The sequence below is a fragment of the Aulostomus chinensis genome, chromosome 6 (assembly GCF_037954235.1).
Source record: "Aulostomus chinensis isolate RoL2024-O1b breed Wild chromosome 6, RoL_Achi_v1.0, whole genome shotgun sequence".
Lineage (NCBI taxonomy): Eukaryota > Metazoa > Chordata > Actinopteri > Syngnathiformes > Aulostomidae > Aulostomus > Aulostomus chinensis.
Window position 1 is genome coordinate 25,738,586 of NC_141325.1, and position 25,436 is coordinate 25,764,021.

The following is a 25,436-nucleotide window of genomic DNA, read 5'->3' on the forward strand; positions in this document are numbered from 1 at the left end:
CTCACAGCAGCAGTTCGGACGTGCCATTGCTGCACACACGCAGCTGCAGTTGATAACATTAATTATAGGCCGGCTTCATTTAGGAAGGCCAGGGTTGTAGAGCTCTGCACGCTGCCTTTCCGGTTGCCTCTGACACCAAGTAGGACGGGACCGTGATTAAATTGATCAATTACAGCTGCTGTTGCTATGGCAGCAGCAGCAGCCGCTGATAACACTGAAGCAGGAAAAAGTAGCAAAATCTACGTGACCTTCACAATTTCCTTTCTCAGAAATTCGTTATTTTATTCTGTTATTATTCATTTTAACCTTATTCAACCAGGAAAGTCAGGAACAACAAATTTGTAATTTCAATGACTGCCTGGCAAAAGGCAAGAGCCCCCCCCCCGCCCCCCGCCCCCCAGGAAAACAAGAGTAAAAGTTAAAGGTGATGACTTTCTCTACATGTATAATTTCCACTCTAAGTAAAGAGGGTAAAACTCTTGCTGTAACACAATGCATTTGTTACACCTCATAAAATTTATTACAAAATCCACCATCCATTTCATTTATGGTCATTTTACAAGAAGATCGTAGCCTTACCTTGAGTGTGTTTGCATGCACACTTAATATTTATATCCAAGAACACAAATGCAAGCTTCATTCTGTATCACTGTAATGTTTAATAGCTTATAAAAAGCTGCGTACCATACACGAGGTACATTATTTCATGAGCAAATATATATTATACTTTCCATTTTGATAAAAGGTTGCAGTCCGTACAATCATTATCGGTATTGACTACACATGGTTCTTTTACTTTTTTTTTTTACAGTGACATCATGACTATATCATATGATTGCAGATGGCTTCAGTATAGCTAATTGGTGTTAAACTGGTTCCACCTGGTTCCCCTTGCATGAGTAAAGCTGTTTGTTTTTTTAATCCTGCTGTCAAAATGAAAATGTTAACCCCCATAAGCAGAGAAGAGACTCTAAAAGCAGTGGTAGCAAACAGAGCAAAGACACGGGGGGGGAGGGGGGGGGTTAATGTAGAGTTCTGCTTTGGACATGGTTTGGCACATTATGCATCATTTTAAATTCACAAGTTTGCTGCGGAGCTTTTTACCTTGATACCCTTGATCTTTTTCAACTTATAAATGTTTGCATTTCAGAAGTTCCATTACAGTACAGAATGCAATTTAATTAAGGCGGTAAACGTATCATAACATATCAGAGCCCTTGCTTTCTACCTTCAGAACATTCAAAGATGGCCGTGTGGTTTCCTCAAACTTGCCGAGGGAATTTTCAAAGATCTGGAGGAAAATCTGGGGAAGACATTTTATGGCAACATTAATCATCCAGCAAAATACCAGAAACCAGTGCCACCCTAATTCAAAATCCCCAGCAGTGGTTGGTGATGGCAGTGTGCTGACAAAAAGTAAAATCACACTGTAGCAGGACTGTAGACGGAACAGTCACTAGGAAGGAATGCAAATTTCCTGCAGCTGCAAGTAGTTATGGAACAAAACACTCAATTCTTTGCATCTGAAACAGTATCATCAGCATTCAGTCTTTCCACTCAAGTGATGTGTGTGTATGTTTGTGCGTGTGTGTGTGTGTGTGTGTGTGTGTGTGTCCGTGCGTGTGTGAAAACACCAAAGGGCCAGTGCAACACACACATGCACTCATGCAGGGAGGTGAGGCAAGAAACCATTTAATGCTTCTGTCTTCACCTCATGAACATGCAGCCCTGCCCGAGGCAGGTTTGAGAGTGGTGGGTGAAAGGATCAAGAAACGCTGGTGTGAGCTGGTAGTGAGTCCAAGCGAATGTGGCCAAGCAGGAAGTCAAACTGGCGCCACATAATTCCCAGGAAAAGTCCCAAAAGCACGAGTCCGTTCTGACGTACCTGCGGAGGAGAGAAGAGCATGTTTGGATCACATGACAAACCGTACAACAAATCAATACAGGTATGTATTTTAAAAGTAAATCAATGCACAGAGCAACAGAGTGAATGCCTGCAATGTTTCTTAACGTCCACTAGAGGGAGAACTGACATAACACAAGATGTTTGGTATTTAAAGTGAATGCTTTAATCATTGTGTCAGTCTGCAGTTTTAAAATAACATACAATTACTTTAACATAATGGATATAATTGATGATCTGTGGTTTGCTTATGAAGTATCAGCAGGAACACAAGCCTTTTTATTTTCTCTCACATTAAATAAAACTACTTTTCTGGATTCAACTCATAGGTTAAGTCATGAATGGAGTTCATCCAGAGCACAAGATGTCAGAGTGGTTTGAGGAGTGTGACTCTGATGTGAACAAATTCTGGCGCTCACAGTAACCAGGATTCACCTCAAATGAACCAATAAGGAAGATCTGAATTGATTAGCTGAACAGCGCTCTCCAACACCATCAACAAACCACCAAAGGAGGATATCCAGAGACAAAGTGATGCTAAGTTGTGCTGAAGCTTGTCTGGTTGCTCTGAGTAAACAAAAACTTGAACAAGTTTTCAAGTTTTTCCTTTGTCACCCATCTGCGCACCATCTCCTCTGCTTAGGAAATAGACTGTAGAAAAAAAGATGATTTGTTGTGATGTTAAAATGAAATTCCTCCTCACCTACAAACCAACCATCGTCACATTTCTCCATAACTTGCACAATGTCTCCTTCTCTAAGCTCCAGCTCATCTGAATTTTGTGGTTTGTAGTTGTAAACAGCTTTGTATCTAAAACAGAAAAAAGCAAAACAGTTTCAGGAGAGATGAAAGAGTTCCTCAGCAGTGAAAGACTGAGGACTAGCGCTGGACGTACGGCTGACATGCCACCATCGTGGAAGCGGCGTTGTTTGGCACTTGTGCTGATGGGAGCGAGTTGGTGTGTGGGCTAGATGGAGTTTTCTGGTTTGTTGTTGCAGCCTGAAAAGAAAAAGGAGATCTGATGTAAGGTGCGATGAGGGAAGAGCTGATGCCACATCATCACAGGCACACAGCACAGTGGTGGACATGCAGGGAGCAGTGTCTAAGTGAGGCAGTGAGGGCCAACCTGTGAGGGGCCAGTGTATCTGGGAGTGTTCACGGTGGAAGGTCCTGCTCTGAGGGCAGATGCTGGTGACTGAGAGGCTCTCTGGTTAGCGGAGTGTGTCCCAGCGGTGTGGTTGCTAAGTGAAGTAGTTTTGGAGGTACTCTGTGGCCACCAGTTGGCTGTTTCTTTTGATACAAGCGTCTGTGTGGGGGAACGTGACTGTGAAGCTGTGTAAGATATAGGTGAAGATGACTTCAGGGTGGAGTTGTCAGGTTGGGGGCTGAGGGACGTGGGGGTGAAAGGGGAAGCTGGTGACCGCAGGCAGGGGGAGTGGAGAGGGCGCCCTGGACTCAGGGGTCCAGGGGACAGAGGGGACATGGGCCTCGGTGAGTAGTCGTCCGTGGAGTATTTGGTGCGGGGCATCTTGTTGACCTGAACATAGTTGGCAGGGAAGAGGCCGCTCCTACTGGTCCCTGAGATCCTCCCCTCCAACCACTTGTCATCAACGCACCTGGTTATACTGATCACCTCACCCTGAGGAGAATCATTGAAGAGAGTAACACAAACTGAAACATACAATAATAAATACACTATACATGGTAAATAAGTTTTAACAGCCGATGATCATCTAAGTCATCAATCAAGTCTACTGCTACTGTAAAAAGGTCCACTCTGCCGAAATTGATGCTGTAGCACATTGTAACGATTCAAAATTCAACTTAATATTTTACTGTATTTATTTGATAATATTCATAATTAACTAGCTGTAAAAATCTTTGAGATTGACACCCTCGGTCATACTGACAATACGATCAACTAGAAATACCACAGTGTGGTTGTACGCCTCTCCAATGTTTGTCCGTCCGAGTGACCTTGACCTTTGACCTAGACGTACATTACTGATGGACAGCCAGGAAACATAAATCCTCCATTACTGCAATCCTAAAAAAAATACTGTTTTTTTTTTTAAGGTAGATTTCAACAGGAGTTCACATGTTTTAGTGAGTTTATTTTCAGGTTTTACATTGACTGCAAAAAGGACAAAGTGCAACACACTTTGCTGTCTAGTAAACAGGGTCTCTGACGTATATTTCAGCGTGTGATGTCCTGGGGAGTAGAAAGGCTCTGACTCTGTAATGGTCCAAAACCAGTATGAAAAATGAATAAATTGTCCCAGACTGGTTTCAACAAAAGGCATGGGAAATAGTTCTAAAATGGCTTAGATGTGAAGCAGACCTCCAGCTTTCTGGGAGTTTTTCCAGATATGCGGCGCGTGAAAATTGAACGCTACTTCTCCATGTTTGTTTTGTTTGAGTTTCTGGCGACAGAAAGCAGAGCTGACCCAGACGATCCGAGAGGTCTGGACTGAGACTGATCATAATGTTTCAGCAGATATGGAATGTATTTTGGGTCTAACCCACTGGAGTGTTTAATAAACCAACAGCAGTGTTATAATAGAACATCTCCTCTTTGACACACAGGCAGCTGGGCTGATGCGATCTGATCCAAGACACGAGCAGCAGCGGTCAGAATCAGCTGATTTTACAGAGAGATCAGTTGCAGCCATCAGCAAGTTTGTGTAAATCCTACTGAGACATATAAGTAACACTTTAAGTCTAAATACACTCTTCGCAGTTATTAAAATTTACATCTAAATCCACGACTGTGGCCAACAACAATATTTTCCGGCTTGTTTACAAGCTGAGGCTGAGCTCTGATTTTTTTAATCTCCGACACTTTTCTGTTTTATCTTTGAAAACTCCATCTGATCATAAACTGGTTTCAAGTTGGCAGAAGTTTTAGACACACAGAGATAAGAGTAGTCTGGTAGTTGATCTTATCATCTAAATCCCAGCAAGAATGCAAATAATCATATTTTCCTAATGCAGTACTGACGTCCTCAGGGGTTCAGTGAGGGAACAAAAAAACACTTTGTCCAGTGCAGCATTCACAGTGACACATGAATACTCACTTTTCGAAAAGAAAGCTCAACTGGAAGGTCAGCATTAAAGTTATAGAGAGCCACAGCTTCTCCGTAGTCCAGCACCTGAAGAGTGGGAGGCTTTATAGGCGTGGGCTTCTCTGAGGGTGGCAGTATCTAGGAAGGACAGAGTAAAGAGATGTAAGAGAGTGCAACACGTTCCTTTGACAATTATCATAGAAATACACCAGCAAATGAGTGACGTAAAGAAAAGTACCTCTACATATGTTGTAGGGAAAATGCCGGCTCTGCCATGATGCTCTCCTTCAAACCAGTTGGCATCAACCTGCCTGTGAATGTACACGATTTCACCTTTCTGCAGCATGAGCTCCCTGAGGAGAGAAGTACACCCCAGGAGAGACACTGGTAAAAATCAGAGCCAAGGGATGCAAGTTCAGATTTCGATGTATTTTGCCTTTCAAGAACTCACAATCAAGTGCCTCAAGCAGAGCCTCTGCAAGACCTCTGTGTGACTCATGAATTTAAAAACAGCAAGACACGTTTAGTTTCAGGCTAATGCTACTGTCAGCTAACAACAGCAAAACTACCAAAAAATGTCCTTTTAAAAACTCTCAAGCGCATCTTGCAGTATAATCAACATCCTCTTTATGCAGCCATACTCTCACTGATTTGAGCAACAATCGAGCAAAATTCAGCCGAAATCATTACTGAACATTGGGCAGCATGTGGGGATCATAACAGATGATGCACTCAAGACTTTGTGAAGGTTTTTGGATAGGTTTGCATGTCAGTCTCCATCAGCCTGCAGTTAAATATAAGTAGCTGCCTCTGTCTGCATTCTGGGGTCACATAATAGTAACGCAGGGGGAAATCCATCTTCCTGAGCTCAAGATGTCTGTTTGTGAGTACCTGAAACTCAAAAAACACCTTTTGGGTGAAGAATCACCTTAACCAATCTAGATTTGGTGTTTGATTTACTTTTTAAATATTTAATGATGATGAATGCAAAGGTAAGTCATTTTGCATGGAAGCCAAAGGTCAAAGCTTTTGGGGTTTTTATTTCATGTTTCTATCTGGTACAGAGGCAGAGAAATACTATAAAGATTTTGGTGAATCTTGACAATTTAAGTTTTTCAGAAAACCCTCAGGTTTAAAGAGGGCATTTACAAAAGTGCCTTAGATTTTTCTAAATTAAATCATGAAGATTATTTCACTTAGGGATCTGGCGATATAATGTAATATTGATCATATCTTATAGATCTATATCTATATCTATATATATAGATATAGATATATATAGATATATAATGTAAAGATATATGTTAAGGAAGTTGGTTATTTATTACTCACTTTGGTGACTGAGCCTGGAAATTGAACTTGACACGTGCTGCTTTCATCTGGAGAAAGAAATATACTCTTAATATTTAAGCGAATTTGTTAAAATTCAGAATCCCCCAGTAAATATGTCACAGCTGAAAAACATTTTCGATAAAATCATACCTTCTTCTCCTCTTTCTTAGGCGACAGCTCCATGGTGTCATTTGCAGGAGAAAGGCGCTCTACTGTTGAACAAAGTGAAGTACGTAACCACATGAGTCGAGGCTGAAATGAGCAATGGCAGTTGCAAGCTAACCAGCTAGCTCAGAAAAGGATCTTAAAATTCTCTCCAGACTCATTTCCAGAAATAACACTTGGATCAAGCTAATCTCAACCAGGTCTTCCGAAGTCCACTTCCTTTTTTACTGTGTTTCCTCCCCACCCATCTACAGCTCCTTCTGCTTCAAAAGAAAAACATGCTGCTAAAGCTTTCCATCCATCTCCTTCAAATGTTTGAATATCAAAGGCAAAGAAAGTGTATCATGGGACCATCAGCATATTAAATTACTAAAGGCTTTCATCAATTAGTGATTAAATGACCGGCCTGCCTATTGAGAGTGTCTTGTGGTTTGTAGGTGGGTTCCAGGAGCAGAACTCATGATCGACTTGTACCAAAGTGAGTTATTAACATCATGACGGAGAGGATCATAACATGCATGTGAGTTGTGCAGTCAAAATGCCTTTACCATACGGAGGAGTGGAGGCCGATGACGTGCCAGCAGAGTGATGGATCGGTTGTTTAGATTCTGATGGATTGCTGAAACAAAGCAGAGAAATATGTGATATATATGTTTGTATTACTGTCACCATACTGGCTAGTTAGGATGAGGGTTTGCACTGACATCACAAAGAAATAAACAGTCTCAGTTTCCTACAAATTTATGACACATCTGGCCTCAGACACTGGTCATCATACTCAGTGTGACTCCTGATCTCATTGTTTATATGATGTTTGGAGCTGATATCATCGCTCATTCATGATGATCAGTATCACGGGTCCTGTTGATTCAGAGTTATAATCCAATCCAAACTCTGCCGTCTGCCTTCATTTTAACTCATTTGCATATTTCCAGACAGTCTTCTTTTGTTTACCAGGGTGTTTAACTGAAGCCCAAAGCAAAACAACATGTCTCTGAGACAGGAAGCACAAAAAACAGCCTTTACACTATGTTTTAACTCCTTAGCAACAGGCTCTTTAAAAATAATAACTCCCTCTTAACGCACCGAGGCTGAAAAGGTTAAACCTCTGTGAACTCAACTTAGCAAACAGCAGCGAGAATCGTCCAAGAATGTATTACACACATGGTGAGATATGTGGAATGCTGTCTGCTGTCTGAAGTTACAAACGCTGGATTTGTTCAAGTTCACCTCCCCTGTGAAGTGTTGTCAGCTGCTCCGTCCAATCATGACGCAGCTTCTCACGAAACAGCAGGAAGCAGCGAGCAGGTAAACTACAACTCAGTTACCTGGTGAGGTAAAATTCATGAAGGTGACGAGGTTGGCTGTTGTACTCAGGGGAGGTCTGTTATGTGACGGTCGACTAGCCGCTAACCTCCCCTGCTGTTTTCTACTTTCAGGTCAATCAAATGATTAAACTTTTTTTTTTTAAAAAACAAGGTAAAAAATCTCTCATATAAGCAAGTACAGAAGAGTAAGTCTGCTTCCAACAAATAACTTTTTTGAAGGAAAAGCAACATTTCATGAGTGCAAGGGCTTTCTAAGCCCTTACAGATCACACAGAAACATTCATTGTCCTCATCATTTTTAGAGAATGTGTGCAGACATACTTCTCTGTATTTTGCAATGTGTGAGTTCTGTTTTGTGTCAAAAATCACATTCTAAAAATGGACAATGACTTATAAAAAAAATTCAAAAAAGGATAACAAAATAAAATCATGGAGGTAATATTTATATGTACAATATTTATATCTAATGGCTTTCATCTCTTCTTGCAGATATCTCAGAGGTCCATTACACCGTGTTTTGCACAGTTGTAAGGACAGATCACTGCAAACTATCAAAAATAATAGTAAAACTGCTTTGAAAACGGCAACAAGTACCAATAAACACATATTTATTTGGTCACAGCCACTCCTGATAGCTATTTTAATAAGTTTAATGATGAATCTGGATGTACTCTGTCCTCTTTAACTTTGACCTACAAAATAATTACAGCACACTGTTGGAAAATCCCTTCACAAACAAACAAAGTTCTGTAGAAAAACGGAGGGTCAATAAAGTTCTAATCTGCTGGATATTACTCGCAACAAACCGTTTTCTGCTCTAATGATGTCACTGACCTGTAGTTATTGGTCCTGGTCTTTGCAGCGGTCACTGGATCCCTGGCCCTGGCCTCCTGGAAGTAGAGTGAACTTTTTACACAGTTTGCTTCCTCCAGCCTTTGGAGGAAATCTCTCTACAACTGAGACAAAGTGGAGGTGCTGACCACTCCCAGAGGAGAGAGACATCCCCTGGGTCCTATGCTCCTTGAGCTACAATCAGACACCACTCATGATCTGTCTGTGATTACAGTCCAGTTCCAGCAGTCGTAATCACACAAGAATCAGGAAAAGCATCCAAGTCCATCCATAAAGAAGCAATGTGGCGTTGAAAAGGAGGTCTTCTAATCACAAAAACTGATTTCTATGAGAGGTTTTATGGGATTTGAGTATCTATTTTGACAGCCAGATGTATATTTGTAAGGGGGGGGGGGCATTTGCAGGCAGGTGGTATAGCGGATCAATCAAAGAGCAAGGCAGGCAGGCGGTTCCGGAGCGGTGGTCCAGGTCACAGAGGAAACACAGCAAACACGGTCAAAGCTAGCAAGCAGGAGCTCACGGTCTTCACTGGGAGCAGAGGAGTGAGGGTGCTGGCAGTTGAAGATTCCGCTACGTGTGGGGGGGGGGGGGGGGTGGGGGTGGGGGTGGGGGTGGGAGGGATGGATGCTGCAGCACAGAGAGTCAAGATGGGGGGCTCAGTACCTCACCCCGGCCTCGACGCTGTTTCTTCTGTGATAGTCTCCTCTCCAGACCCTGGATCTCCAAGTCCAGCTCAGCCTCAAAGCGGCTCAGCTCAGAGACCAGACTGGCCTGAGCCCAAACGATGGAGCGACATTAAGACACTAGTACAAGGAGACTGTGGAGCTCATGTCCCTTTTTGAATGTGAAGAAAAGCCTGTTGAAGCTGCTCACCTCAATCGATGGAGACTTGGGCTTCTGGGGCTGCCTCTTTGGCAACAGTAGAACCTGGAAGGACAAAAGAACACTGAACTGAAACTGCTTTGGGCTTAACACTGTTACTAAACTTACCTCAATTTAAACAGCAAGTTAAAAATGCTGTAAAAGTTTAACCCGTTAAGATCTAATGCAACACAGACCTGCGGCAACAACCATGTCATTTTAGATCACGATTCATAAAATATATTAAATAAACATCGGAGCAAAGACAGGTCATTTTACCTTGAAGCCAAAGCTGCAAAATATTCAATGTAACTCTTGCGTTTACACCAATTAGAGTTTGTCAAACAGTACTATGAAGACTGGTTGGATGCCAAGATACCAGCAAAGGCAAAATCTCCCCATTACTCCTTTCCTTACTACGATGTACTTGATTTAACAAGCCAAAACCACTTTTGCAATCTCCTCTTGAATTTGAGAACTATAAAAGGCTGGTTGTCTAAGAGCGAAAGACCCTCTCCTGCTGCTGGCTGAATGTCTCTCTGCAGGCCAAGACCTCCCCTCAATCCTCCCTGTTACAATCCCAGACTATCATGTCACCGTGGAGCAGAAAAACACCTGATATGGTTTGGTTTTTGAAACGCTGTCCAATGGGATACAACATTAAATCACAGTCATAAAGGGGAAAGGAAATAAGTCGCCATGCTGTGAGCTATTACACACACCACAAGAGGTTAACACCATAATGCGGATCACAAGACACCTCAGCTCCCGCAGGGGGAAGGAAACAAAGATTCCTTTTCCTCACAAGTGCACACACATGGCACACACAATATGCACCAGATCTTGGACATTGTCACAAAAAAGAATTCTTCGGGGATGTTAAAACACAGCAGGGGTGAATCCAGAGTATATAAAGAGCTGCCCAATGATGTGCAGGAGCACAGAATCCACTGAAAAATCCAACAAAACAACAGTACACCTCACTTTTTAAGGGTTTCACTACAACACCTGATTTAAGTGCCAATAGAAATGCTGACATGTTTGAAAAAGACACTCAAGCAAATGAAATCTATTCTACTGAAGTCTATTACACATCTGGTGCAGCAGTTGAAATCTGGAGTTACACTTTAGGTTGCGTGAGAAGATGAAATATGAGGACTTAGGTTATAATCCTGGAAGAAAAGGTGCCCATCCTCACGCTTGTTCTCAAGCTGCATAGTCAGAGCCAGGCAGTACAAAGGATCCTACAGTTTAAAACAAACTATTGGATAAACCTGGAGGTTGAGCGTGTGTGTGTGTGTGTGTGTGTGTGTGTGTGTGTGTGTGTGTGTGTGTGTGAGAGAGAGAGAGAGAGACAGACAGACAGAGAGACAGACAGACAGAGAGACAGACAGACAGAGAGCAGTTACCTGGTTGTGGCTTTCTTCAGAGACAGTGTTCTTTCCGGGCTCAAAGTCGAAAATGCTCTTTGGCTGAGGGAGCTGCTTTCCCGGGTCTGACAGCTTATCTACATCCTTGCTCCTGAAACACAACACCACACACACACACACACACACACACACACACACACACACACACACACACACACACACACACACACACACACACACACACACACACACAGAACATGGACAGCAACTTAATCATGGCTTCATTGTAAGAACCTGCAACAACAAATCCAAACTTGTCCATCCCACATGTTTCCCTCCACTGCTCTTGGCTTGTATTCTCTTCATCTGCTGATGTTACTAATAAATTCATGAATGTCTATCAGAGGTCCTCCTCCACAGCCAGGATGAGTAATCAGGTGCTGCTTGACTGCATCAGCATATCAAAATTATCCAGCGAGCTCTGGAGTTCTTGAGTGTGACTCCATTCACTGTATATTCTGTATACAAGTATGTCTTGCTCAATGTGACCAGGTTAAAATGTGCTTCCGAATTAACAGCAAGGTAACGACAAAAGGTATTTTGGTTAATAGATTGTAGGTGAAGATTTTTAGTTTTAGAAAACAGCAACACTATGTATTTATGTTTGGTTCAAAAAGTGATTCCATTTATAAAAAAATCTGAAACCCATGTGATGCTACCAGAATTCTGGAGAAAACATCAACAGCATTCATATACTGTAGTTATAGTATTTATGCCCAGTATAGAACAGTCTAATCCAAAATAAGAGAGGAAATGTTCAACATATCTCATTATAATCTTTCTCTCATCTCCAGTTTCTTTCTTTGAAGTTTGTACATTTTGTTCCTGTAATCTGGAAGGATCTGGGAATGTTGGCAAGCGTCAGGGGTTCTCCCTCAAACCAGGAACAAGACTCAAAGACCCCTGTTCTGTAGATACTGATTAATATATATATATATATATATATATATATATATATATATATATATATATATATATATATATGACAGCAGTATTTGTTTTGTGGAAGGTCTGCCTAAATGAACCTACACCTTTTATTTTTTGTTTCTTTGCTTCTCTATATATATACCTATGCTTATTTTTGTTTATGCTGATATGTTACAGCTTCTACAAAAATACTGAGCAAACATTATGAAAAGACTATAATCTAATAAATGAATTTAAAACATGCAGCTCTTGTTAAAGATACACAAACTACATATTTAATGTGAGCCGTTTTAGCCAGATTTGTCTTTTGTTTTGTCACTCCTGGAAATGTGTTAGCCCGTTATTGAGTGTTCCAATGAGAGAAAAAAAAGTTTTTTTTATCTTATTAGATTCCTTTAAATTATGTTGTCAGACAATAACAACCTGAGCTGGTTTACGTGACCCAGACAAGATGGGGTCCAGGTTGAAAAGTAGGACTCAGGACCCTTCACTGGGCCACATAAACATTTGAGATATGTTGCTGAGTGTGTACATTAAATCATTGTCTTTTTATGCATGGAAAGAGACATTTTGTATTAAATATGGATCTGATCTGGTCTGAAGTGGGTTAGATTTAGAAGTTTTCTATGTTGTTTTATTGTTAAACAAACTGACTTGGTCTGAATGAAAGGAAAGGGCCAAGTGTTTAAAAATGGCCACCTAGAGTGAGAAGAGGCTTCAGTACTCCTGCAAACAGTGACAATATTCTACTCAGGTTGACTCAAGACTTTATGAGCTTGTCTGAAGCTGTAAATGTGATCGACTCTCAGTCTGTCTGTGCGTGCTATGAGATGGACTAGAAATGTGCCTGCCGGCTCTCCAGTGCATGCTGGGATACGCTGAGCTAAACTGCATCCCTGTAACTCACCAGTCTGGTAGGGCTCCGTGTGGTGTCAGTCTGAAGAGGGTCTCGTCTGCTTTGCTATTTAGCTCGGTCCTTGTTGGTAACGGGAGCCCTGTGGATCCGTGCAGTTGTGGGTAAAAACTCATCATGTAACACAGCAAGGCAACAATATGGACCAGTTCACTTACGTTCATCTGACCACTTCTCTGATTCCTCCATCTCAGACTCTGAAAAATGTACCACAGATACTTTTTTTTTTTTTTTTACCAGATCATTCAGTCCGGTAATAGGACAAGAAATTCATCATCACTTGTACATTTCTTCAACACTTTCTCTGTAATAATCATAACCATAATCCATCCATCAATCCCTTTTATACTGCTTATCCTGTAAAGGGTCGTGGGGGGCGGAGCCTATCCCAGCAGCTTTCAAGCGTAAGGCGGGGTTCACCCTGGATGGGTCGGGTCGCCAGTCCATCGCAAGGCCAACACATAGAGACGGACAACCATTCACACTCACAGCCACGCCTAAGGTCAATTTAGAGTATCTAGTACTACCATGCTGCCCTAATCATAATCATAATCATAATCAAATTATAATCATAATCATAATCAAATTATAAGACTATATACCAAGATAAAGACAAGTGAAAAAATAAAGATAAACTTAAAACAAGAAAGTAGAGTATGATGATTCAAAGACAGTATCATCACTACATGTCTCCACAATGTGTTACAGGACATTGACCTTTGAGCATTAAAATCTTTAAAACTGATTGTTGCATCTGAGTGGATGTTTTGTCACACTTGAAGAAATGTTCTCGCGGTGTTCCTGAGATGTCACATTAACAAGAATGTCATAGATGAAATGTCTTCGACCCTCGGCCAGCACAGAGGCGTGATCAGTGAGCAAGTAGAATTATTTAAAACAGCAAAAAATCAGCACACTAGTTGTCTAGTAGTTGTCAGGTGAAAAACAAAGTCTATAAAAATGTGTCTTCAGATGAGATTTAAAAGCAACCGAACACCGATGGAAGAGTGTTCTAGAGCCGGAGTGACGTTACTTTAAGTACTCGATCACCCTCTGTCCTTAACTTGGACCCTGGAACAACTGGCATGCCTCAGTGAGCTGATTTGAGGGATAATTTGGCCAGGAAGGTGTTTGTGTACTCTGGCAGTGGCCGCACAAAGTCTATAATTAATGACTAAACTTTTAAAATCAATTCCAAGAGAAATTGGTAACTAGCTACAACTGGAATAACGTGAGACGAGCGTCTGGTCTTGGTCAGAGGTCTGGCTTCAGAGTTCTGCTCAGTCTGACACTGAGACATGTAAACAGAGTGTTACTGTTGTCAGCACTGCCCTTTTCTTAAATACGTTCCTGAAACTATGAAAGCTTGCTTTAACCATTTGTTTGTGTGTGTTCAAAGACAAATTGAGGTGCAGGTTCTGGCTGATTAGTTCTGACAGCGCTGATTTCTCCGGTGATCCAGCTGACATCATCACAAATAACAGGGGACTTGCTTCTGTTGCACAACTGGTAACAGAGACAAATGAGCAGCTAGATGTGGGAGGGGCTGGGTAAAATGTGGGATTATTGTCAGAGCTAATAATCTAAAATTTCAGGGTTCTTTCATCATATTTTAATGTGTTTGCTGGATTACCTCTGTTGTACCTGAGGAGAGGAATTCAGCAGAGTGAGAGGGTAAGAGGAAGAACAGCAGCAGGAGGAGGAGGAGCGTTCTTACCCTCTGGCCTCCTGTGAATCTGTCTGAACATGCTCTTGTACCAGTCTCTGGGCTTGTTCACACTCTGGTAACAGAAAAAAGAGAGGTGCAGAAGGTAAACAGAGGTTGGGTTTGAGAAATGTAACACATCAGCTGCAGTTCAGCTCATATCAACAGAGGACGATGCAATCTTCATCAGGTTATCAAAGACGCAACATGAGGTCTGTCTTACTGATCTGGAGGCGATGGGCATCCCTGTCTCATCCACAGGGCCAATTCCTGAGAATTTGATGAGTCTTTCCTCCCTGGTGGGGGTCCAGCTGCGTGGTAGGGTGGCAGAGGCCTGGCCGCCATTGGTAAGCCCCCCTGAGATACAGCATTACAACAACAGGGGTTTTCCATTAATGCAACATATTACTCTACGAGTGAGTCTGTTTTCTGAAAAGAGTTACCAATTACCATATGATTGTGAGGGACCGTAGTATGAGCCGAAGCTGAGCGCTGCTTGGCCACCTCCATTAACCTCTGACACCTTCAGAAAGAATTTGACTCATCAGTCTGAATACAAACAGCTTCATTGAACAGTAACTTGGCGGGATGTGGAGCATGTGATGCACCATGCTTCCACAGGGAGGAGCACTTGTCCTCCTCAACCTAAGCGTTGAACCTCAAGGCCATTTCTGTTCTTACCCTGAACTCTCCAGATGGCAGCCTTGCAGAGCGGTACGGGCTGAGCGGAGGAGTGGGGAGTCCCGGGGAGATGACCACCTCTTGGGTCAGTTCTGGGGAAGTTAGGATTTGCTGACCTAAGGGAGCCCGAGGCCCCTCAGAGAAGCCATTTGGATTGCGAACTTCTTCTACACACTGCCACAAAAAGAGGAAATGAGAAATATGGATGAACAAAAACAATGCATGAACTTTGCTCCTGTCATGTCGTCCTGTTGGCTCTTCGTAAACATCGCTCTCTATGGGATGTCATGTGAACATGTTTGCAGCCGAATTATTCCCCAGACAATAACTGGCCTCTGTAGGGGAGCCTCAGATGAAAAGGCCCCTAATTTATTTAAAGCAGGACCAGTGGGAAGTTGTGTTCCACCCACTTCATCATCTCTCTTGCCACAACTGCAGAAAGACCTCATTCAAGTTGCAGAGAAGGGGCACTGAAATAGGAGAGGACCATTATGAACCCATTAACTCCCTATTCACCAGGCCTGCCTATTCTGCAGCCGGGGGGGGGGGGACTGGGGCAGAGAGGTTGGGAAGGGGTCACTGATGTCAACCTCAGTCCAACAAGGATAGCTGTAGTCTAGCAGTCTCCATGGTGATCGTTTACAGACGCAAATGATGGCCGACCTAACTCTTCGATTGAGAAACATCTTAAGTGTTGACGCTCGTGTCCCCTCTGGGTGTAACTGGGGTCATGGGAAAGCCCCTCTGGAACTGTTACCTCTGTCCTTCACCAAGACATGTTGTGACACCAGACAAGACTGACTGATGTGACTGCTTTCCTGGCTTTTGCTTATTGGAGACAAATGTAAGTCAACCTTGTGTCTAATTGGAAGACATTTACCTGAGACTTCATGTGATCTGTTGTCTTCTCTCGCTCGTGTGGTAGTTGTTAAATTGCAGCGCCCAGCTTCCAGAGCACCTGCACGGCAGTAAAATGCGAATGTGAATTTTCTCCCTCATTATCAACGAAATATTTCCAGAGTAGATGCAATATTGGTAGCACACCAGGCGACCGATACACACACTGCCGTCACGTTAAGAAGATGATGTGACTTTAATTCATCTTTGTATCAAACATCATTGAGAGAGGAAACAATTCTGCAACAAAACAGTTTCAACCAACTTCTTTTATCAAGAAGTGTGCTGGTTCCCATGATGCTATTTTTCTCATGAAGAGTATTTCCCTTTAACATGAAATTACATACATAAATGTATGCCATCAAGTAAGTGAAAAACAAAGTTCAGGTTTAAACACCTTGGCACTGAAAGAGCACATGCCTCCCAGTGTATTACAAGCACTGATGAGCAGATACAGCTCCTGTCCTGCCCACGTTGCAGCGTGTGACAGTTCCATGGAACGAGACAATGTTGAGACTTGATTGTATTTAGATTTTGCAGGTAGGAGCAGACTAATGCATGTGCTGTGGTGCATACAGTTTATCACTTTCTGTGTCCACTTGGTAGCGCTAGAGAACACGCACTTACTGTATTTTCTGTTGCTATACATCAGTTGAAGACGATACAGTGTGATTTTAATGTACATTGTTACATCACAATTATCAAAGATAGTTATAACTATGAAGTTTGGATTAGATTTGCATACGCAGAGTCCAGGTCCATTAGTTTCATGGTCTATGGAGATATTGTCCGCCTCACTGCACAAAAACTCACAGTCTGACATTCCGACCAGTTCTGAAATGGATCTGGTCAACCCACCAGGACAAATACATCACAGTGTAAAGAGCCACATCATCTCCTGTTGTCACTAGGGGGCACTATGCCTAATCTGCCTCAAAATTAAATGGCTGTTTCTTTGGCCCAAAAAACACTCCTCTAAAAAAATCAAGCTAATATTTTTTGTATAATCCTGCTGGCAGACAAACTAACGGTCAAGTGTCATTGAAAACATGTATTGGTGGAGGAGCAAGAACACCACAACTGCTGAGTGTTGTAAAACTCAGATTGCCTAACGGAAATAAGTGACATCACAGAGCCTTGACCACCTCAAACCGGAGAGCAGATCATGTTCTAACAATTCACTCATGTAGGACTTCTTTATTCACTGTGGCTGATAGGCTTGAAGGGTTATAAATCCATTATTTTGTCTTAGGAGTTCTGCAAGCCATGTTTGTGATGTTCAACAAAGCCACTCTCTCATCAATCACATCTAACATCCAGGCAGGATTTGACACCGTTCCATGATCCCATCCCACTGAAGGAAAGTTAGCATCACCCACTATTCCCTGTTACTGTGGAAAAACCCACCCAAACAATGAGAGTGACTCACATGGCTGCCCAGCGCGTCCCAGTCATACTAAGCCGTAATAAGCTGAGCTTGAGGGGCTGTGATGGAGAAGGCACAGGCCAGCCCCTTATCAATCGCACCTCAGAAAAACAGATTAGGGCTGCAACATCAAAGATGGGGGGGGGGGGGGGGGGGGGGCCTGTTTCCGCTTCTGCACGAGGCAGAGAGGCTTTTATGTACAGTGGCCAATAGGCTCATAATAACACAGTTGGCATGGCGACCGCAGCTACTGTGCTGCTCTGCATCCCGAGTCCAAGTCATTTATTTTAGAATTACCCTAATGCGGTTAAAAAAAAAAAAAAAAGCACATTAAATTTATGGAGAAAACAGATCAACAACAGGGTCAATACTCAAATCTTTTTTCTGTGCAAACTGCGGTTTTGCAAATATCAACCATATGTGGGCGTGGCTACAACAGATAGAGTTGCCCAACACAATTTACCCTGATGAGATTTCCATGTGGCATTTCCAGCTCAGTATTATAATCATTGTGGTCGGGAGTAAGAAAACTGTATCCACTCTGTGTCTGACTATTAGGAGACAGTGCAGAGTCCTTATGCTGACAGAGTCAATGTTCCTGTCTACCTCCCATCAATGTCACCATTTGACTCATCTACGCTCAATAAACTACATTACATAACAACAAATAATGGGAACCGGAGGATTGTGTCTACAACAATGTCATTACCGCTGTTTTGATGGATGACCTTTCATGGTCCAGGGCAATCACAGCCCCTTCATTATCTGTCCAACAGGCAGACATGCACAGAAGCTTCATAAACAAATAACAGCAAGAAGCAGCTTTTGCCTAAACAGACAGCCATGACACTGATGACCAAATATGAGTAATACAATGGCATTTGCAGCAAATACTGTCTCCACACTGGCATGTTGAATTCAGAACCGCTGAAGAGCAAACAAAGAGCTTCCACACTGCTGACATTCAAACCTCGATGAGTCCGAGACAGCTGGCCTCTGTTTGTCATCATGGTGAGGAAGGAACACACGCTGCATTGCAATAATAGTTAAGCATGATGGGATGAGATGGGATGTAGTGACAAGAAGAATGTGAAAAGAACTGTGAACTCTCGTTTATCAGGGGCCTTGATTTTGTGTAAATAAACTGTTAGGATTGGAACTGACCTTTAAAAGCCTGGCTCATCGATGTAGCATCAGGATGAGTAAGCCCAACAATTCTCTGAGGATAAACATCCAGCTGAAATCCTCAAGCGCTGCACGCATTTCCCCCTCAAGAGCATCAAACAATCCTACCTAATAAGGAAAAATCCAATTCTAACCTAAAAATGTGCAGCCGTCTGCCTCTCTCTGAGTTTAATCTGAGCATTTTTCTGTAATTACTGAGACTCAAGAGCAAAGGCAAACACAGTAAAAGTGAAACCCCCGCTAGGTGAGATGTGCATTATCGCTGCTGGATCCATTTTGGGATGGAAGAGAAAACACAAAGAGAAAACACAGCAATAAAATGTCCAGGTGCATAGCAGCTGAAGCCATACGTGCCGCTGATATACTTCTTGGATCCCAGACATGCAGCTTTAAGCTGCTTCATAGTTACAGACCAACAATGTACTCATGTAGTATTCACAGTGTGTCTTGGGGTAACTGAGGACATACAAAATGAGAATCTTGGGGTTGTAGTGTGGAAATCTGTCCACGGGAAACTCATCCGGTCCCTGGAAGCACTGGGCCAGATGTTAAACTATGTAACCAGCAGGGGAGTCTGTAGAATCTGCTCTACTGACTTCATCGAATGACAAAGCTTTTATTCTACGTGATATACAAAAGCAAGTTTCTTCAAGGAAGCACTTTTTTCTTCTCCCTTTCATCCAACATAAGCGGATGAGGAACTGGACTATTATCTGAAGCTGCTGAGCCAGAGCAGACCTACTCAGCAGCTACAAGGTCACTGAACTTCACCACACCCCTGTGATTCCTGTTAAGCACAATGGGAATGTTTCCACAGCCGTGAATAGGGAAATATCAGCACGACATTAGTCAAACTACCATAGAGAGAATTAAGCTACCCCTTAAAAATATTTTTTTCATTAATAACATGGCCAACAGATGACAAATACACCTGCAATGAAGTCTTTTTTTTTTTTTTTAACTAACACTCAGACATCACCTTCCACTTTTCACTTCCATAGAAGGATGTGATGATCACTTCTCTCTGTGACTGGCTTGCCCTCTGGTGACCTCCTTCTCCATCACATGCAGAGCTTTCTGGCATTGTTCTCTCTAAGAACAAGGCTGTCAAGGTGACCACACACGGCCTCATGAATAACTGACCCATGAACCTCTACGACCTGTCGGCGCACCATCAGGAAGGCAATGATTTGTGGTAGAAGGGAGAATCTTGTCCATAAATCATGTGTGTAAGCAAGTGATGGTGGAGAATGTGAAGAGACTGTCACTTGGGAATGGATCTCCATTCATTAACACAAGTGTTGTCTGCCACTGTGTGCAGGCAGGTTGGCGAGCAAATGTTAATCATTGACTCCATACCAGTGCTGATGAATGGACGTAAGGCCAGCTTACGTTCAGGAAGAAACCTGGCCAAAACATGAGCTCACTATGTGCATAAGGTGGTTACACTGTTTGGGTGACTTTTATTTGACCTTAAATACTCTTTCTGATATTGTACAATCTCTGAATTAGATTTATCACCTGCACTGAAAAACTTCACATGTCCATGTCATAAACCAAACAGGGCTATGAAACTGAAGAAATCCTGCCTTTTAAATTGAAAACACATTTAGAGATTTAATAAACATTTACTTATAAGTATATTAAATGCGTCATGTTGCTGTTATGTGAGAATGTCAGAGGTCCTGCGAGGTTGATCACGCTCCATGCTGCTCTCCCGCGCTAACACCGACATAGCCCTTACAAGGGCCTGGAGCTGCAAGTTTATGATATGCGGTTATTGGGGGATACACACATTTATCAGGACGGGAGTGTTTCACCTCCTTGTATGGTCCTCCTCCAGTATGAGCAGCAGGAGTGTTTGTGTGTGTGTGTGTGTGTGTGTGTGTGTGTGTGTTTTTTGTCAATACTAAGCTGTGTTCCCAGGAGGAGCTGAGAGGCAGTAAATCACACTGAGCCTGTCCAGTTTGTCAGGTATGAAAATCATCAAGAAAATGAGTGGATTTGTCAAAGTGATTGAACCTGCATGAGAAAACACACCACGGCAGAGAGAGGAAAAATCTCACACATTCTCATGGCTGTCATGTTGCATACTCAAAGCTAACTGCAGTGTGGGATATGAGTCCTGACAGCCAGACCTTCAGTAATATCACAAAGGGGATCAGAGGCAGCTGAGGAAATCACCCTGACAGTGAGGGGTCCCCGCAGTGATGCTCGGACCATCCTGGAGCCATTAAACTGGCTATCTTGACCAGGATGGGAAAATATTCTCAAAGAACGCATGATTACATCACAGTGTGTGTGTGTCACTGTACACGCACCCACTGGGCAGGGCAATGAGGGATGACACGTTGGGAAACACGGTACCCTCTTGCTCTCTGCTCTCACCTCAACTTCTCTAAAAACTCTTTTGCAACATTAAAACTGCACAGATTTGATGTGTGTGTGTGTGTGTGTGTGTGTGTGTGTGTGTGTGTGTGTGTGTGTGTGTGTGTGTGTGTGTGTGTGTGTGTGTGTGTGTAAAGAAGCATGTCAATAACATCCCTCTCTTTATTGGGCACTAATCCTGTGGAGCAACATGTCAGCTCAGAGATGTCAGACAGGTTTCCCAACCTTAGAAATACATTGCAAAATAGACGTACAACCACAATGTTTAAATTCCAGATAGAGATGCGTCTAATCTGAGCTCCCACAGAAAACAGTGTACTCACCTTCAATATGGCACCAACAAGTAAACTCACACCTCCGTCAGCTGGCCTCCGCTGTGCATGTGAACCTCGCTTCAGACTTTCCCTCCTCACTCTTTCTCTCTCTCTTGCTCATGAACTCATCACATTCTCTCCCCTCTCTTTCTCTCTCTTCTCTCCCAGCCCTCGCCCTGCCTCTGCAGAGGACTTCCCAGTTGACAAATATCGCCATAGCAACCCTCTCGGCCCTGTTCAAAAGGCACCCCTGCTCTTGGCTTGTCAGTCCGGGGCACCTCTCTCTCGCTCTCTCTGTGTGGAGAAGCCCTATTGTTGTAATAAGGTGATATTTCACAGCCTGGGGTTGACCAAAGGAGGATGCAAATAGTCCATCACCTCCACCTCCCAGACACGGTGACTTGCTTTCTTCTTTTTTTATGAGTGTGTTTGAGTGTGTGAAGGCCAGGGACAGAGTAGTAGCTCTCTCTGTGTTTCAGCAGCACACAAACACCAGCAGGACTGTTGGATGTGTTGAATAAGGAAATCAGCGTTCCGATTCCTGATTTGAATGTGTCTGGCAGGATGCTGTGTGGTCAAAAAGGAATGAAGTCTATGTTCAACTCTTGCAACTCTCCACGAATAAAACTAAGATTTCCAGTTTGCCCGCTTGTTCTTGCCAATGAATTCAAACCTGAAAATGACTGTGCTGACAGGTTAGTGTTGGCAGTCTATGGCAGTCTAGGTCCGTGCTGCAGGTGAGTTATCCAGTTACCGGCTGACAATCATGCACTTCAATCTCTGGAGATCTACAGGAATAAACTCAGGATGGGACTAAGTCATCAGTCAAGTTGGTTTGTCCTTGTGTGTTTAGTTCCAAGTTGGAACCGAAGGACTCAGCACTTTTTAATAATTCAGTGGTCTGGCTAGCTCGAGCTCAAATATCCACTTACCGCTTCTACTCCGTACTGGGTTGTTTTTGCCAAACAGTTGAGCTGTTGAACCTGAGGGGCAAGCATGGCTGCTGTGCAGGTTTCAGGTCCAGGCTCCTTCATAATGGAACCAGAGAGAACTTTCTCCCCGCTGTGACCACATCTAACACCCTGTCACTCTAAATGAGGTAATCATGCAAGAGACGATTGCAGCTTTGGCCTTGTTCACATTGTCTTTACTACACAAACACGAGGCGTCACCCTCCCCACCATGCCATTTTATTACATTTTCAGAATGCAATGGGAGGAAAGACGCGTGATCTTTCACCTCACTCCATCACAGCGGTGAATGAACTCCAGAAGATTCTCACCATGCCGTAAGGCCCCGCCTATCACACGCAGAGCAGTCATGATGCTCATTAAAACAGCCACAGATTCCAGCGAGTGAATATTCCCATGACATATATCTGTCATTTCATAAAAGTCTGGTCTATTTTAACCCGCCGCCTTCTCTCTGCTCTGAAAAAACAAATCATGTTATCGTCAAGATAAAGATGGAGAGATATGAAGTCATCACTGTAGACGCAGAGGACAGAAATCAAAGTCTGGAAATCATTCTGTACGGGTCACTTGAGGTAGCACTTGTGGAATGTCTCTGAGAACAAACATCTACAACAGAGTTTATTTTAACCATAAACAACAATTTTTCTGCTCAGAAGTGGGGTTCACATTGCAGACTGATGAGGACTAATCCTCACGAGACCTGCACCTCTGTGGATGCTCCATGAGTTGATCCATATGAATGAATAAACAAGTGGTTTTGGTACATATCTTATGGCGAAATCTGCACACACTCAAATATTTCAGGCTAAAACAACAACCAAAGCCACAGTGTTTTCAACTTTTGGGCAGAGGCCTGATGAGAACCATCATCTGAAGCAGTCAATCTACAGGAGTCCTGCTCAGGCTTGCCTTGTCTGTAAAAACACTCATGGAGGGGGGAAAAGTGTCACAAAAAGACACTGCAATCATCAACAGACCATGAAGACTGCAACAACATGATGCTCCAATCTGTGTCCCTCACAGAAATCAAAACTTCCTGATGATGGCAGATAGTTTCTCTTTCTTGAGAGATTAATATTGTCTTCCTTGTGATCTAGTCAAGATGTGAAGTGGCAGCACAAGTTGTTTAGTACTTACAAGCGAGTGCAGACGCAGCAGTGAGAGGTCTCTCCAGTGCAGGAAGGGAGGAAGTGAATGGAAAAGGAGGAGGGAACAACTGCTGCTCTTCTCTCTCTCTCTCTCTCTCTCTCTCTCTCTCTCTCTTTTTCTCTCTTCCTCCCCCTCTCTCCCTCCCCACTCCGTCTTTATCTAGCCAGTCTTTTATCTGTGGAGAATGTTTCAGCGTGGGTCTGAATCTTTGACTGGGTGTCCGTAGGCGTGAGCGTGTGTGTGTGTGTGTGTGTGAGCACACACTGTAGAGCTCATCAGGGAGACAGAGCTCAGTAATAGTTTCCATCCACAGCTGGAAATAATAGAGAGTCCCATACAGGCCTAGGCACACTGTGGTACCGCCCTTCACTGTTGTACTCGCATGGAAAGATGAGGCAATTACACATATTGTAATTGTATGCACTGTCTTGGGACCTTACATGTTGTGTGTCACCATCATACTGAGCTCAAAAGAAAGCCTGGGCTGGGAAGGCTGAGTCTGGGAACCAGATGGTAAACTTGTGTCTGTATGCACATTTAAAAAACATGAAACTGCAAATACATCCACAGATACATGTACATTAAGGCATACACACACACATATGAACTGAGATACTTCAAGGCCTTAGCGATGTGTCAGCATTTCCATGTTCTGTTCCTCTATGAGGAAAGCCTTGCTGCAGAGTGCTACTGCTTTCTTTAATAAGTGTCATTCCAGCAGACCCTGCAACTGTTAAGCATCTGAGATGTACATTTGTGTGATTCCTTGCACTGAGGTGTTCATCCCCGTGTCTGCCGATGCCTGCTGGAGTCTCGCACTCTGAGTCCAGAAGGTGCTGTCAGCGCTGCCATCCAAGATAAATATTTAACAGCTTGGCTGCCAAATCAGAAACCAAAGGTCACTTTTTTATCTTCCATTTTCACATTGGTTCTGGGACTTGTCGCCAAACACCTCTAATGGGGCACTTTGAATAAATTTGTGAAAGGTAGTTTGTCCTAATGAGTAAAGAAATAATGGTTGCACATTTGATTCCATTCGTGTATCCTTGATGTTAATTAATTAATCGAGTCTTAATTGGATTTCTCCCAATTAGAAAGACTCTCTGCATCAGGCTTATTTCCAGCTTCCACCAGCTGGTGAAGAAACTCCACTTTTTCCTCACAAAACAGACACAAGTTTTATTTCATTTTCACACATTCAACATTCAGCTGACAAGTTATTCCACAGTGCTTCCTAGTGGTTTTTAGGAGAATTGCAAGCAATTGATCCTCAAGGAGCAGAGATTTAAGACTGCCACCATCTGCCAGTCTGACAGAAAATGTCTCTTAGCTGACTCTTGCAGAATATTTCACTCAAACAATTTTTTTTACTCATCTCCATATAAGGAAATCATACTGTCATCAGTTACAAATCAAATGAATGAAAAATGTCTCAGGCATGTATTTTGCATTCAATCTTATTTCAGTGCCAAGTTACCAACATTAAAATAGTGAGCGGGTGCATTTGACATGTTCCCCCATCAGAGGGCAAGTTTTGACGCTCTGTTGAGTCGTTTGGTGACTTCTTCTTCATTTCAGATTTGCAACAAGGGGCTCCAGCATACCGTCTCACTTGCAATATCGTATTTTTTGTTGTTGTTGCAATGTTCCTACCCACCTGCCTCATAGATGCAGGAATTGCTCCTTTGTTCTATACTTAAAATTCAAAATATAAATCAATTACAGAAAATAAAATTGATTTGTCAAAGAAAATTGATTCAACCTGAACTGAAAAAAATAAATAATACTTAAATAAAATAATTGACCCATATGGCTAAGTGTTCACAGTGCTAACATTTCAACCATCAGAGGGCGCTGCTTAAAAGTGGAATAATTGTTTTGTGCATACACTGGGTCAGATATCATATCTGGGACAAACAAAGCGCACTAAGGTGAGCACTG

At 42.8% G+C, this 25,436-nt stretch overlaps 1 protein-coding gene across 7 annotated transcripts; it reads right to left on the reverse strand.

Moving 5' to 3' along the window:
* Window positions 1-540: 540 nt before the first annotated feature.
* Window positions 541-23,541, reverse strand: sorbs3 (sorbin and SH3 domain containing 3). 7 transcript variants are annotated; one of them, XR_015116619.1, is made up of 22 exons: window positions 23,484-23,541; window positions 16,043-16,120; window positions 15,163-15,336; window positions 14,932-15,004; window positions 14,705-14,838; window positions 14,494-14,557; window positions 12,935-12,973; window positions 12,771-12,858; window positions 10,916-11,027; window positions 9,519-9,572; window positions 9,309-9,416; window positions 8,628-8,683; window positions 7,014-7,084; window positions 6,451-6,512; window positions 6,301-6,347; window positions 5,207-5,321; window positions 4,981-5,106; window positions 3,030-3,542; window positions 2,799-2,902; window positions 2,607-2,713; window positions 1,712-1,885; window positions 542-1,303 (listed from the first exon to the last, which is right to left on the reverse strand). XR_015116619.1 is itself a non-coding variant. In XM_086207187.1 (21 exons), the coding sequence occupies exons 2-21, from the start codon at window positions 16,052-16,054 to the stop codon at window positions 1,824-1,826; spliced, it is 2,118 nt and encodes a 705-aa protein (XP_086063313.1). In that variant the 5' UTR covers window positions 16,055-16,120; window positions 23,484-23,541; the 3' UTR covers window positions 541-1,823. The 7 variants fall into 7 exon arrangements, 6 of the variants coding, with proteins under 6 accessions (XP_086063313.1, XP_086063316.1, XP_086063314.1 ...); XM_086207187.1 differs by having other exon boundaries at window positions 541-1,885; window positions 6,451-6,509; XM_086207190.1 differs by having other exon boundaries at window positions 541-1,885; window positions 3,441-3,542.
* Between the last annotated feature and the right edge of the window lie 1,895 nt (window positions 23,542-25,436).